Here is a 15,846-nt window from a genome sequence, read left to right as displayed (position 1 = left end):
TTTTGTTGTTAGGCGCTGGCAGTTGTACGGTCATGACAATCTGAACAAAAATCTTTCAGTTCTGCATTCCAGCCTTTCTGTTGTTAAAGAAATGTTGGTGAATCAATGTTTCAAAATAATATCCTAATGTTTTAATCTCTTAATATATGATATTGTTGGAGTATACTCAGCATGTGAATTTAGGGCATGTTCTAGCTCTGTGCTGTTTGCACCTCCAGTCCTCCTTGTCCTGTTAACACAATGTCCAAGTTTTTCCAGAATCAAGCAAGTCCCAGGGTCTGAGAGCTGCTTGGTCCTTCTGGGGATGTTTATGTTGACAATTGTGTGAAGATGCTTGGTGCTTTATATTCCATGTATTTCATCTATTTCCAGTCTGGCCAGCCATTCCTGTAACCACAGGGTGGGTAGGAAATCCATGGTCAGTGTCAGATTCTCAAGTTGTTACAAAACAGTCGGTGAGCTTTTCAGTGGGTTTTTTCCCCAGTTGTTTTTGAGGTGGTAAATATCCAAAGAATGTTTTTATTTCATTTGAATCCACTGCATGAAATGAGTACCTTGTATCTTCTCAAACCAAAAGGCTTCTTCTCTATCCATCTAGTAGAGAGGTAGTTCTTTAAATGGTGGGTGTTGGATGTGTTTTGCTAGAGCCATACTTTTGTTTTTCAGCAAACTCATCCCCAAACCCCAATTTCCACACAGTCTTTACCTGTGGATGAGAACAGCCTTGCACTAACTAAAGGTTGATGAGATTCCACTAAACCAGAGAAAATGAACACAGGGTGGAGTTTGACATTGTAATGAGAGCTATGGGCCTTGTGTGGTTCTTTATTGTTATAAAACAGCTACTCAGAGCTCCCAAAATGATTCTTTATTCATTGAACTTGGTGTTGCTGGAGTTTAATTGGTTAATGTAATGCTTGATGAGTACAGAACTGACAATAGTTGGGTAAATGCTTCCCATTTTCTCATCAGCAAGCCTCCATTTATGCATTCTAAAATTCATTCTCTTGATTTTTCAGCATATTTCTAATAGTTATAGTAATGATGGGAAGGGGAAGTACAATAATGATACCTACCCAAAGAAATGTGGTCTTTGCAGGTTTTCCCAAGACTCAGCTTTGTGGATTTTCTAAAGCTTCACACATAGCTTTGTAGGCTGAGAATGTGTAAAACTCATCAACTTCCCCTTAATTATTAGTGGAAGAGGCAGGAGCTGACAAACCCAACACTATGCAAGGCAGGAGCACTCAGGGGAGTTGTGCCAATGAATTCTGTGACTGTCATGAGTTATTGGTTTCCTTGTGAAGTCTCTCTGAAACATTACAACACGTTTCACTTGTGATTGCAGGCTGTTTCCAGCACTGCTAACCTGGAGTTAGTTGACTATTGCAGAGTTTCTCTGTGTAACACAGGAAATCCTATGATGAGTAACTGAAGCATTGTAAGGTAGTCAGCTGTGATGACTGAGTATTGATTCCAGCAGGTATGGCCAGGAAGCAGAAAACAGGAAAAAATAACATATTACAAAGAAAATTTAAACCCAAAAATAATAGCTTCTGATAGAGTTCTTTTTTTTTAATGTTCATTTCAAAGTGAAACACTCTGGTAAATATAATTTGCCTTGCTTTTTAAAATTATTCTTATTTTCTCTAGGTAATTTAGCAGACCAATTAGAATCTGTAGAGTACTTTAACTGACTGTTTTTACACTTAGAGCATGGAAGGAACTTGCCATACTTCAGTTCACATTTCTTCATTTCACATTATGTAAACAACTGAATGAAGGCCCCTCAGAGCTTTTCATACCTGTAAGCCTGAGTCTTCTGATGTGTGAGATGGATTTAATGTGCCCTTCACAGTGACAATAAGAAGCATTAAGAAATGACAGCTTAGTACACGCTGTTCCATACTGCTTTTTAAAGGTGGTGTGTATTTGCTTCATCTGCCTTTGCATTTAGGCTGCCTCCTACCTTTCAGTGTCCTCCCTTCTTGTTATCTCCATCTCCCCACCCAAATAAGTATCTAGTTCCCATATGCTTTGCTCTTACAACAGAAAGCCACCTTGCACTTGGCATAAATCTTTATTTTAGCCTTTTCTTTCTGCCTTCTCTTCTTTGAAGTCTGTCCCTTCCAAATGACTCCTAGGCTAAACAGCTGCCAACAAGTTGTGGAGAAAAAGCTGTACTGTATTTAAAAAAAAAAAAGATGAATGTTATGTATTAGCATTCAGTGATGGAAATTCAGATCTTGTGTTGTGCAGTTCAGAGCAGGTACATTTTTGAAATGCTTATTCAGCTGGAGGGTTTTGTAGAGCAGCACTGGGAAATGTGGATGGATTGTCTGTATCTCTGTTGCTGTGCAGTTCTGTTCCTCAGAGTGAATGTATTCTGCTCCATACACATGGAATCCAAAAAGCTGCTCTGGAACATCCACTTGGGACTTCATGGCAGGTCATCACATCAAAATGAATCTTATTAAATTAGAAGTTGCTTGAATGTAAATATAACAACTTCAACTGCCCTTCTTTTCCTGTGGGCAGGTTTGTCTGAGTCTCAGTATTCCAGATACTCAGGTTAGCAGTGGCTGCACTCTCATAGGAACCAGCAAACACAGTGAATAACTGAGACAAGGAAGACAGCAATAAAAGCAGCCAGAGTTTGCAGGATTCTGCCTGAGCAGTACAGAGAATGGGTATCATAGGCAGAGAATAGTGTTAAATAACATTATTTCTAAATAATAGAGCTAGTAAATTTGGGATGTTTTCTAATTTCCTGTTTATTTAAAAAATGCTGTGGTATCTGAGTTGTAACTAGTGTGGTATAAAGAGGTGATGTGAAGACAGCAAAGCAGAGGATAATTGAAGTTGTAAACTTCTGTAGTTCTCCACTCCAAACTTTATTGGTTAGAACAGGTAATCTAAAGTTGTTATGGCTTAATATGTGCTCTGTTATTAAACAGAAAGCTTCAGGCTATGAAGGCATAAGAACAAGTTCAGTAAAATATTGAAATCAAACCACAGTTTGACCTTTGGTAATGTGTTTCAGGTACTCACATTGTGTGCCCAGAGCACCAAGAGGTTTCCCAGGTTATTACAGACTCAGCTGGTGCTGACATCTGGTGATGGAATGATGCAGGGCAGTTTGCTTTCCCTTCCTTCATCTCCTTCAACACCTTCCTGTCACACAGAGCAGCTCAAAGAGCGTCAGGCCCTCCCAGCTGCACTGAGCTTCCCAGCATCTCACTGGTTTTCAGGTTTCTCACTGGTTTTCAGGTTTTGACAGTGTTCCACTCTGTTCCTGAATCCTTTTATTTGTGTTACAGTGCTCATGGGCAAACTCTAGACACCAATTAAAGAAATGTGGCTCATGCCCACCTTCTCTGGGGTTAATACCTCTGGATGAACCAGCCTTGTCCACACCCTGTTGCTGTCTGGAGAGCAGCTTGGGCTTTCACTTCACTCAGGGTGCAAACTCTGGAGGGAATTATGACCTCAGGCAGCTCACCCTCCTCCCTTGAGGAAGGAACTAGTGGTTTTTGTCAGGATGGGAAGGAACTGCCCCAGCTAAGGAAACTTACTTGTCAACATTGTATTTTCCTACGTTCTTTATAGGCAAAAAACTCATCAATAACCAGGAGCTCTCTGGGTTTTAAAAAAATATATCTGTAGTATCTTCATCATATGGTCTTTGGGGTGTAATACCCATGAGAGGTTTGACAGCTGTCAGCCTTTGTGTTAGTCTGACTCATTGTGTATTTTAATGTCAGGAATGTAGTGCTCTATCCCTTTATGGACAAACTGCCACTGGTGTCATGTGAGCATTCATGGCACAGGTTGCCCATGTGGAAAACAGGCAGCATTCAGCAGTGTCAGTGTCAGTGTGTGCCTAGAAATCAGGAAAATGCTGGGGAAGATTTTCTGAGCTTTATGCTTATTTGCATTGTATTCATTCAGAGATGCCATATGGAAGATCCCTACAGGATTTTCCCTTCTTCCTGACTACTGTGTGAGTGTAACTAAATGTAATTCATATTGTTCTGGCAGGCTTTCTTTGCTCATATGCTGAGTGTAAATAGCCATGCAGAGCATTGCAGGAAAGCCTTTCCCTTGGTTGTAGGGTATATTCTGTTGGATCAAGTGTCTCACATAACTGTCTGCAGCAGCCTTGCTTTTGGTTATAGTTTAAAGGAGCCAGTGGGGGGCAGAAAACACATAGAGTAATATCAGATACAGAGAGTATTCTGTGAAAATTATAGAGCTAGAAATTTCCCTGACAAGAATGGTGGTAATTTCAGTGTGTGAGGTGTTCCAGGTGTTAATTTAAGCAAAGACAGTCAGAAGTTTTGACTGTCAGTAAAACTGCATCCTTGCCCTGGTTTTGATTCTTCATGGAAATGCATCCTGCCTCCAAGTAGAACTTACTGAAGAATTTAAGACAATAGAGTCTAGTGAGATGATAAGTTATTATAATTCAGGACATAACATTATAACAAAACCTGAAACAATGACACTGTTCTACAATTATACATTCACCTCAGAACGGTGTAAGTAAAACATTTACTGACATTTCTTGCAATACTTGAGTTCATTTCTGAGAAAATAGCTTTACATTTTTGTAACGCCATTTTATTTTGTATTGGTTTCCTTGCTCATTCATCTCTTGTTGTAAACAGTTTAAGATTGACCTGAACTTTGATTTTTTTTTTTTAATTTTCTCAATCATTCTCCTTTCTCTCCAAGGGCTCTTGACACTGTCCCTCAAAGGGAGAGTCCTTCCTTCATCAGGCAGTGCTGGCCTACACTTTGTAAAGGAACTGATAGTACTTTATATTCCCGTATATCTATTATCTATATATAAAATGTGTATGTATGTTTTTTTAATAGATGTTGTTTTCTTTAACCAAGACTTGTTATAACATCTGTAGTTGCAGGCCTGCCCTTTCTCTCTCTTCCTCTCCTTCTCTTCCCCTTCTTTCATTTCTGTCTATGTTTGCATTTTTCCTGCTACATTCAGTTCTCTTTAAGCTTGTCTCAAATTGAGCTCACAGTCTTTTTAAGTCTTTAACCATACTCTTTATACACTGATCCTGTAGATTCACACCCTATTACCTGCCCCAGGTTGTTTTCAAATGTGGTTTGTGTTCTAATAGTACCAGAACTTTACTGAACCAGACCACATTGCAAACCTCATGCTATAAGGATGAGATCTTTAATGGCTACAAGAGAGAACTGAAGAGCTGGCAGAGGAAAGAAATGTAATTTCACCTGATTTTGCCTCTCCCAAGAGAAAATTAAGCAAAGGCCATCATGCAATGAAATTAGTGGGTAGAAAGAAGACAGATGCAATGCAGAAATTTAAGGTGATGATTTAAGTAAAGGAAAATTGAGGATGTAAAAAAAATAAGTTTGTAAGCAAAAAGAGATAGGAATCAGGAAAAGAGAGCAAGAAATGGAATTTTACATCAGTCTTAGAAAATTTACAATCTTTTGCAGGCCTTTAGCTCCAGAGCGGAATCCTACCACCTTACCAAAAAGTGCTAAGAACACTGTTCCATGGAACCCCTCCTGCAGGTGGCACCAGGTCACTTTTATACCATGGTCCTCTAATCTTTTCTTGTACAGCAGTCCATCATCTCTGAGCACATCAAATTCACAGGTCAAAATGAAAGTCTCAGGAAGCTGAGGAATCACACTGTCTTCAGCCAACAGTGGTGAAAAAACAGGGTCAAACATGGACTTAACCATTCCACAGAGTTCTTTTGAGGGTAGATATGTTGGACTTGGTTTGTAACCTCTTGTTTTAAACTCATGAGGGATGTAGTCAGGACTTACCCACTTCTGATATTTCAGTCTCCTATCTTCTGAAACATGGCAGCCTTTAAATATTTCTTCAATGATGCCCAAGTCCAAATTAACATACTTCAAGCCAAGAACAAGGGTTCGTTCCTTTAGCAAAATGGGGACTCCCTTATTCTGCTGATAAGAAGGCAAATTGAAGTCCACACACTGCAGAAAAGGATATATTAGGATTTGTGCTCTCAGCTTTGGGAGATCTCTTCTGTTCACCAGGGCTTGGGCGACAGCAGCAGTGAGTGTCCCTCCACTGCTGTCTCCACAGATGACAACACGGGAAGGGTCAACTCCATGGTCTTGTGCAGTCCTCAGAAAGTGGATGGTAGCAGTGAGGCAGTCCTCAAACTGGGTTGGATATGGGTGCTCAGGAGCTAAACGATATCTAAATAAGAGTGAAAGTGTTTTAGCACAGCCATTTCTAGTGAATGGGCCAATGGAATCTTGTAACTCATTTATTTCTCTCAAAAGACAGGAAAATACCCTGTGATTATAATTGCAGCAATAGAATTCCTCCAAACTAGTGCTTTTGATGTATTATTTCCTACTGTTCATGTTTGGGGGAGTTAGTACACTGTTCTACCTTTGCAAAATACTTCTTTACCTATCTTGTGACTGAAGGCACATGAGAGTTGTTTTGGAATTAGCTGGCAAGGCGGGTGTGTCAATCAGTTATCATTAATTCCAGTCAGAAAATGAACATTTAACAACAAATTGTTAGAGAATATGAGCATAGGAAATATGAGCATAGAAAATCGATAATGAAAATCTGAAAGGTTTTCAGTGTTCTGGAAGCTGAATTCTTTAAACAGAATCAATGAGTTATTGGTTCTTCAAGTATTTTAGGATATAAACAGCAATTAGTGCAATTGCAGTCAACTCTTTGCCTGGACTTTTAAACATTGTTTCTTTTAAAAAAGTATTACAGCTCATCACAGAAATATTTTTAATGGTCATCTCAGTTTGACTACAAGTTAAATGTGGATTTCCTTGTTCCATTTCTTCATGCAGATGCATCATGCCTGCAAGTATAACTTACTGAAGACTTTAAGACAATGGAGTCAAGTGTATAAATTCCTTTTGAGAGTGGATATGTCAAACTTGGTTTGTAACCTCTTGTGTTAAACTCATGAGGTTCTTGTATTTTTCAGTACTTCTAAAATGAATTATTTGGTGTTCTGGGCAACTGTACTTTCAAAAGAAACAGCCTGAGGTGGTTTGAATAGGGCTCTAGAAAACAAAAACATCCTCATGTCTTAGTGCTCGCTACAAATGATAAAATTACTGTAATGGATTTCATTTGGAAATAAACAGTTGGGGATTAGTTGACTAACTCCTCCTGAGAGGAATTAGTGCTGGTGAAAGGCATGGATCATTAAGGATAGGTACTGAATGTACTTCAGAAGGAGCTTGACTGCAGTAAAGGCTTGCAAACCTAGGGACAGAGTCTGGGCTGGGTCCCCTTACCCAACAGACACCACCACGGAATTGGTCTTCCTGCAGAAATAGCGGCACTTTCTTTCATAGGCCCCTGTAAAACAGAATAGTTGACTGGAATCGTAACTTGCTTTAAAAATAAATGGAATTAAAATATTCTGAAATTCTTCTCTCTCTCGTGTAGCTAATGCTACTCAACATGTGTAGCATGTGGCATGGTCTGATCTGGGCATTGCTCACCCTCTCCTTACAGCTGTGAGAATCTTCTGGCCAGTAAGAAACGTAGAATTTAAACCAGTGCAGTGTTTTGGTTCCCTCTTTGAAAAGTTATAACAGCACCACTGTTGCCACTTTTAAAGTGATTTTGAAGGGGAGAAATTGTTTTTAAAAAAGCAACAAAAAGTCTGCTAAATCCAGAGCAAGAATATTTCTTGTGCATGAGGCACCATCTCATCTCTTTCCCATTCACATTCCAAAATGTGTTTTTTCCTTGTTTTTCCACTATAAAGACACAGCACAATACACACATACAAGCTTGCACACACTTGTGAACAAAAAATGGGTGCTTTAAATAAGAAATAAAATTCTAATGAGATTTTCAAGTTTTCTCATAAGCATAAAGAGGAAGAAAATAGATATTAAAAACTATCAGAGACTATTCTAGATATGCAATCTATATAAAGGCAATTTAACATGATGCCTATTGCATGTAAGTAAATTGATTCTGCTGTCCTGAATTTATTTATTTATTCATTTATTTATAATGTTAAACCTACTAACCCTTGTAATTTAAGATATAGCAAATCAGATCAGAAACTCTGTGGTGTGTGGTCGTGCAGTGTCCCTCACTGGGGATATTCCAGAGCTGTCTGGACACAATCCTGTGCCCTGTGCTGTGGGATGGCCCTGCTGGAGGAGAGAGGTGGGACCAGATGCTGCCTGTGGTTCCTTCCCTGACCCGTTCTGGATGCTGCATGCAGTTATAGCTCATATTATTCATGTTACTTACGGATACTTCCAAACCGGCCAACTCCTCCATGAAAATAAAGAATTCCCCTTCTTAGGTTTTTGTTTGATGTTTTTAGCTGGTAAATTCTCACTTTAACCCTTTCAAACCTTAAGTCCTCGATAAGAAGACGACTATCCTTTAATGGTGGTATTGTGTCCATTATTACCCTGAGGAGATGGACCTCTGAGATGACACCTACTTTGTCCAAAAATGTTGCCTGGTGATAAAAGAAACCACAGGAGACCAAATTAGTGTAAGTTTCTACCTAACCTGGAGATTGATAATGAAAATTTTTAAACTCCATGGTCAATTCAGTAGGAAAACAATCAAACTATTAATAGTAGATAAAAGATACTTCACCTTGTCAGGTGTTTCAGTAACCATGTGCCTGAGCAAAATACAGAGACAGTAGTTACAGTATTTTAAACTTTAACTTTGGATGAAGAAACATAGCCTATACTTTTGTTTCCCAAACTCACACTGTGTTTAAACTTGCAGGAAAAAAAATCCATAGCATCTACTACATCTCTGTCCTCCTGACCAAGAATTGCTTTGAACCCAGGCTTGATCATCTCACAGCTCACTGATTCTTACTTAAATGCTCAGGCTCAGGTTTTATGTCACTGTGGCCTCATCTACTCTATTGCATCTGCATGGCTTTAAGCTGTTTCACTTGTAGCCTTACTAGAGCAGGCTACAAATCTATTCTAGTCTATTCAAAATGAAAAATATGAGGCAGTATCACTGTATTTCCACTACATTGGATTCAGTTTTGCACTGCTTCCACAGCAGACATCTCTAATGGATAATTCAGTTTGTTGTGCTGCCATTATTCATGCATATGCATTTCAATGAGAATTATACATATAAAGATCTGCACTGCATAGATCCTAAAAACCTGCCCTTGTGGTTTTCACCTCATATTTCACAGACCTCATGTGGCTCAGTAATGTGATCCTGTTAAATTCTATGTAGGTGTCCTATTTTAGGTCATCTGCAGAGCTGATCCCATACACAGGAAGGATTGTCTTGTGGCAAAGTTCTAGTCTCATAGAGATTCCTTCTGTTGAACTCCTGGTCCATATCCGTGGGAAAATAACTTTACTTATTTATTCTTCAATTTCCCTCTGGTACTTTCTTTCCTCACACTAATGATTTTGTAACAGTAAAGGTTAAACCTGCAATTAGATATATCTGCATGGAATATAAAGAGATCATCTTTGTCTTGAAAATACTGAAAAAAGGAGAAGGAGTCCTAGGAGACCTTACCAACCACAGTGTTTTGGTGTTGCCTTTTGTCCCAGCTGAACACTGGATATACTTGTACACTTTAATTTTCCATGCAGTTTTGACTTCATGGTTTGACAGCCCTTGAAAGAATTTGGCAGAAGTAATTTGCCCAACAGCCATAGCAGGAGTTGCTACATGACTTGAACTCTACTTGCATTTAAACTTTGCTTTAACCCTCCATTAATGTCCTTATCTCTCTGCTCCTTTCAGGCAGTGTGTGACACTGCTTGTGCTTGGCCTCTCACTGGCCAGCAGAAAGGATGCAAAATTGTGAGATCAGAAGTTAAAAATTACAGTTAAAAAGCAGTGTGGAGGCCTGGGTGTGGCACCAGAGACATGGTGAGTCACCTTCTTGGGAGCTCACTGACTTCAAACAAAACTTACCAAGCAATGGGGCAGGTAAAGAACAGAAGAATTAACAACATTAGAACATGGAATTGAAGTGAAATGTAACGCACAAGCCAAAAAGACTGAACAGGTTTTTTTCATAATTTAAACAATTAAAAGAAGCTTAGTCTAGGTATCACAGAAGGGTTTTTTAAATGACTGGGGCAACAGTTAATTCAGGATGATTGATGAAGCAGAAAGACAAGTGCATGTCATGTTTTAGTTTTGAAAAGAAACAAGCATGAAAAGCGAGGAAGGATCAAAAATGTGCCAAAAACAATGACACAGAAAGTCACTTTAGGTATAATGTGTACTGTCTCAAAGAAGAAAGTTGTTCAGGCATATTGAAAGGCAAATGATGATGAATGTGGCAGCTCTCTTCAGATGCCTCAGGAGGAGAATGGCAGGGTTGCAGGAGAGAGCTGAGATCACAGATATCATTTAGCTGCTCACTCTATGAGCAAGCACGGTGTTATACAGAGCAGAAATTCCACATACACAGGGCAAGTTACCTTCTAAGCCTTCCAGCAGTGCCTTGAGGCTGCAGGCATGAAAAGCTAAAACACAGACCTTCAGAAAAAAACTGAGAATTTCACAGTCTGCCCAATTTTATTTTTCACAAATACAGCCTTTGGTGCTGTATAACAAAGAGGGGAGTCTGTTATGCCCAGCACAGCTGAAGGAATCTGCTTACATCACCTAATCAGTCCAATTGCATATTTGCAACTTATTTAAACATTGATTTTAAAAAACATCACCAAACCATTATCCCTCTAACAGAAATAGAAATAAAACTCAAGTTTTAATTAAGTTTTACTTACCAGACCAAACCCAAAGTTCATTAAGTAATGAAGAACATAAAGCTTTTGGCGCTCACTGATTCCATGAGGAATTTCTGCTTTGGGGTGTTCATAATAGAAAGCAATTGCCACAATACCAGTCAAAACAGCAAGAAAAATGGCCAGGAGAAGTTCCATCTTGCTGTGTTGGTAGGAGCCTGAGAAGGAACCAGCTGTGGCCTCCTCCCCCTTTTTCAGACTAAGACTTCTGCAGGTAAAGGCATAGGATTAGTTGTTCTCGTCATGGTTTATAATCCAGTTTTAAAAATGCCAATAGGAAGATAAAAAACATGTGGTAACCAACCATACAATTAGACAGCAACAATTAGTTGTGGGAGAGGCTTGCACAAGGGTTTTCCCATTTGCAGGAACAAGGCTGTGCCCATCACAGCAGAATGATGACTTGTGTAGTGGCAGTTTATGGGAAGACAAAAACTTGTTCTGTCTCTCTGGTGTTTGGTTACAGGCAAGTCTTTATTATTTGTGAGTTCCTGCACAGCATTTCTTGGTAATCATCTTCCGAGCTGCCCAGATTCTTGCTTTGTTGTGCCTCCATGCCTTACTTTTTCAGACTTTTCTTGAAATCAAGGCTCAGTGCCACAAAAATGTTTCATCACCTGTGATGGCAGATTTTGGATTCTGCTGACATTGCATCTTTGAGTCCACTGGAGCCAGAGGCAGCTGCAGCCTGGTCTGAGAGCTGTTCTTGCCTCATCCTCCTCAATGGCTCTCCTCCTGCAGCAGCAGATTTTTGTTTGGGTTATTTTCTGCCTCTTGGCAGTGCTGCAGTCTCTGTCTTCCAGGAAGATACAATGTACAGATGTCATTCCAGGTAGAAATATGATTCCAACTGCTGAAAACTAGACTTGAACTTCATGGTATCAGGGCTAGTAGCACTGACTGGACATCAGCAGCTCACTCTTTTCTGTGGTGAGCTCTAGGATCTTCCTCTGGAGCTAACATATTTTTCCATACACAAATAATTAGTGATAAGATTTAACCTGAAGCAAAAAATATCTGTAAAGCACAGGTCATGAGATGTCACCTTTGGAAACAGTGTTTTTAGCAGTCTGCTTAACCTGTGAAGGCAGCACATTCTTATTCTGAAAAATCACAGTGTGGGTAAAATAAATCTGTAATTTTTTTTCTTAAATACTAATAAAATAATATAAGGGATGAGCTGACCTTGAATTGTAGAATAAAATAAAACTAAAGACAGAGAACCCCAGAGCTTTAGCATACATAGTCCATGACCTGCAAAGGAAATGGCTCAGGCTTGAGAAATGGCTTCAGAAACTGTTTAGAATGAGCAGGTTGGAGTTCATTTCTGAGTCTGGTGTTACACTTTCTGAGAAGCAGCTGATTCCATGTCCTGCTCTTTCTTCCAAACTGTTTCTTCATTTTATCCAACAATTCTTTGTGGATCTTCATTTCCCAATGTCCCTGTGCCTCTCCCTCCCTTGCTGGAAGGTTATTCATGTGCTAAGTGTAAAATCAGATCCCTTTTTGTTTATCCTTCTGGATAATGGCATTTGATGTCCACGTTGATAAGGGATTTAGGTAATAGGCACATTGCCTGGCAACTGGGAGAGTCTTGAGAAATGGCAGTGCACAAAGGGTTCAGCTTTCTTGCAACTCAGGCAAGAGCATTGGGAAATATTGTTGCACAAAACACAACTGCAGCTCCCTTCTTCAGCATCTGATAGTGCAAGTCATTAATTGGCCAAATCTAAACTCTGCTGTCCCAGTGGATGAGGTGTGGTCTAAGTACACCCACCAGATTTGGCCCTTCTGGGGCTCTAAGAATGCTCTTGACACCTGTGACAGGTCCTTTGTACTGCAGTTCTTACCACCTATGGTTCTTCTGTGATCTAAATCCTTTTGGTGCCAATTCACCCTCAGCTGGTAGGTCTTGGACTCATTTGGGCACATTGACAAGGTCTGGACTTCACAGCACCCCCAGGGGCTCCACACAAAGACTTGATGTACTGTCTCAAAGAAGAAAGTTGTTCAGGCATATTGAAAGGCAAATGATGATGAATGTGGCAGCTCTCTTCAGATGCCTCAGGAGGAGAATGACAGGGTTGCAGGAGAGAGAAAGAAACAAACTAGCTGGTTTCTGAAATAATAATGTGCATTTTCCCTTTGGGCATCCTGGTACAGAATAGTACTTAATGCTGTGTAAGCTTGGTCTCAGCAATTCACAAGCTTGAGGCCCAGGATAGAGTAAAACCATTCCCTACATAATCTTTCAGATAAATGCTCTCTTTAGCTTCTGATAATGCTTTGACCTTGTCTCTGCTCCTGTGAGATAAAGCAGGGGATAGACCAGGGCAAGCCCTATTTTCTCCTACCAGGGACTTCCTTTCTTATTAATTTCCAGTGAAAAGGTTAATGTCCAGGCCTGAAATCTTGTCATTCCCTGTTCTTTTTCTGTGATATGGCTGCACATACAAGGGTGCACATACAAGATTGAGCCAGGTGTAGCAGATGTAAAATATTCCCTGCCTCTGTTGCCTGTAGCTGGCAACAGAACTCACTGTAAATGGAAGTCTGCACTGGGATACTGGGAAACATTCCAGAGAAATGCTGTGCGACCCAAGAAGCTCCTTTTGGGTTCTGCAGAGCATGAGAACCCTCTGGTGCTGGAAGCCTAAACTTGAACAGGAGCTGGGCTTGCCAGTCCTCACTCTCTGGCTGCATAATTCCTTGAGGAATGACTTTGGTGTCCAAAATTCTGTAGGTGGCATTGTACTTGATTTTTTTTTTCGTTTTTTGGGGTTTTTTTAAATTTTTACATGAAAATATCATGCTTTGGGGATGTCCTGGATAGCCAAGCAAATTGTATTCTATTTGCCATCTGGATGGCAGTTCTCTTTTGTTAGTTGGGCAGTTTTCCTTATCTCTTCCACAACCACTCCTCCCTCCAGGGAGACATCTGCTGATAACAGCTATTGAATGTCCCTGCATGGCTGATAAGAACTACAGCATCGCATTGGGAGATGTGAGCCCAGAGGGAGGAGCCAAGCATTCCTACCTGGATATAATCTGGAGATTCTGGAACACCAGCCAAGCATTCCTACCTGGATATAATCTGGAGATTCTGGAACACCAGCACAGCTTCTGCACTGGATTGCCCAGAGGAACAGCAGCTGCCTCTTGCCCTGGATCTTCAGAGGCAGAGACTGCACCTTTCTCCAGGATCCCTGCTCCAGCAGAACCAGCCCTGACACTGCAGGAGGGCTGAGCCACAATTCCAATGGGACTGCTGCCCACAGCCTGACCCACAGGGTGTCAGGCTGGGTTCTGACCCTGTCAGTGTTGTTTTGGTTCACTGCATTGTTCATTTTATCCTTTTATTTCCTTCCCTAGTAAAGAACTGTTATTTCCTGCTCCAATATTTTTTGCCTGAGAGCCCCTAATTTAAAATTTATAGCAATTCAGAGGGAGAGGATTTACATTTTCCATTTCAGGGGAGGCTCTTGCCTTCCTTAGCAGACACCTGTCTTTCCAAACCATGACAGGGGACTATAAGAATGTCTTCAAAAATTCTATCTTAGCAATGCAAGACACATAGCTGATCTGTAATTAATTAAAATGAAGTACAGGAAGTTCCATGGAGACAGTTAGATCATGTGATTTCTTAAGGTTTAGAAAATCTGGGAGTCATGATGAAAGAAAGAATACATTACTTCAGCATCTGCTGTACCCATCTGCACTCAATGGTTATAGGCCATAATTAAAGAGAACTGTGTGATCAAGAGAACTAATAATGCTGCTGACATATTATAAAGCTAAATTTGTTATTATTTATAGTAAATTAAAGACCAGTGGATAAAGGACCATGGAAAAATCTCAGGAGTAGATCAGTATCAAGTTTGGACATTGACCTATAAATGAGGCATAATTCCAGAGACTGATAAAGGAGAGAAAAGTATTGAGTAGCTGAACTGGCAAGGAGTATAATGCTGCCCTGAACTGTGTGTAAAATAGCATGAGATCATCTGTGACCATCTCATAACTTACAAAATACAAGGTGAAACTGTACAGACCTCCTTAGTTCTGGCACTTGCCAACCTTCTCCAACTTCTCCAATATCATTAAACTTTTTGCAACACTTTTACAGCAGATACAAACTGTTGGCCCAGCTTCAGCTACTAATGTGCGAGCTGGTGACCTAACCTTTGTCTTTGTAACCAAAGAAGATCCTGAAGTCCTGAAAGAGTAGAACATTTGGAACTATCACGTTATTTACCCTTGGAAGCATTTCCTTGCTTGAAGAGCAAATTGCCTGCAACTGGAAAAATGAAAGAAATAAACTCTCTGTTGCGTCAACAGAGCATGAAGAAATATAAATTCATTTTGCTGAGAGGGACTGGAGAATGAGAACCTTCGAGCAGTGACTTGTTGCTTCAGAGATGTGAACCAGCTCACCTGTCACCAGCATTCATTAACATGGTGACAACATGGAACATTAAGCCCACAGTCTTCTTCCTACTCACAGCTTGCCTGGCAGGGAGTAGACATGTACTAACCTCTTTCCACAGTCATGTGTGCATGGATTTTATAAAGGCAAGGTGGTTGCACAACAATTCAACATTTTACAATTCCTAGGCATTGTTTGCCCAGCTCTTTTGCTATGCATTGGCAATTATTTTTGGCATCTGTGTTTAGCAAGGGTGGATCTCTCCTAATAAGCAATATAACAAATACAGCAAGATAACAATTGACCTCAGGTTTTTCTTTGGCTTTGGATATCCACAGAAATTATTTGGCAGGTTCCATGCTACTTACATCCTTTCTCCCCAAAAGCCAGGTAAGCTGAATACAGTCAAATACTGCTCTGAAAGGAACTTTATAGAATATAATTTAGAGGATATTCAATTATTTTTGAGCAGTTCTCCCTCACTTCATTCTGTTGCAAGTACCTCCTGGTACCCATCTCATGCACCATGTGGACTGTACCAACCTGCCTGTCCCCTTTTCCCTTTAAAATCAGGTTTGTAAGTACACCCAATTCCTTCCTTCAGATTTTAA

At 40.1% G+C, this 15,846-nt stretch overlaps 1 protein-coding gene across 1 annotated transcript; it reads right to left on the bottom strand.

The window, feature by feature from the left end:
* Nucleotides 1–5,454: 5,454 nt before the first annotated feature.
* LOC136565481 (arylacetamide deacetylase-like 4) lies at nucleotides 5,455–10,947 on the bottom strand. Its single transcript, XM_066564088.1, has 4 exons — nucleotides 10,792–10,947; nucleotides 8,294–8,510; nucleotides 7,315–7,378; nucleotides 5,455–6,232 (listed from the first exon to the last, which is right to left on the bottom strand). The coding sequence occupies exons 1-4, from the start codon at nucleotides 10,945–10,947 to the stop codon at nucleotides 5,455–5,457; spliced, it is 1,215 nt and encodes a 404-aa protein (XP_066420185.1).
* Between the last annotated feature and the right edge of the window lie 4,899 nt (nucleotides 10,948–15,846).

The sequence above is a fragment of the Molothrus aeneus genome, chromosome 21 (assembly GCF_037042795.1).
Source record: "Molothrus aeneus isolate 106 chromosome 21, BPBGC_Maene_1.0, whole genome shotgun sequence".
NCBI lineage: Eukaryota > Metazoa > Chordata > Aves > Passeriformes > Icteridae > Molothrus > Molothrus aeneus.
The sequence above is the reverse complement of the archived record's forward strand: the minus strand, read 5'-3'. Positions and strand labels throughout refer to the sequence as shown.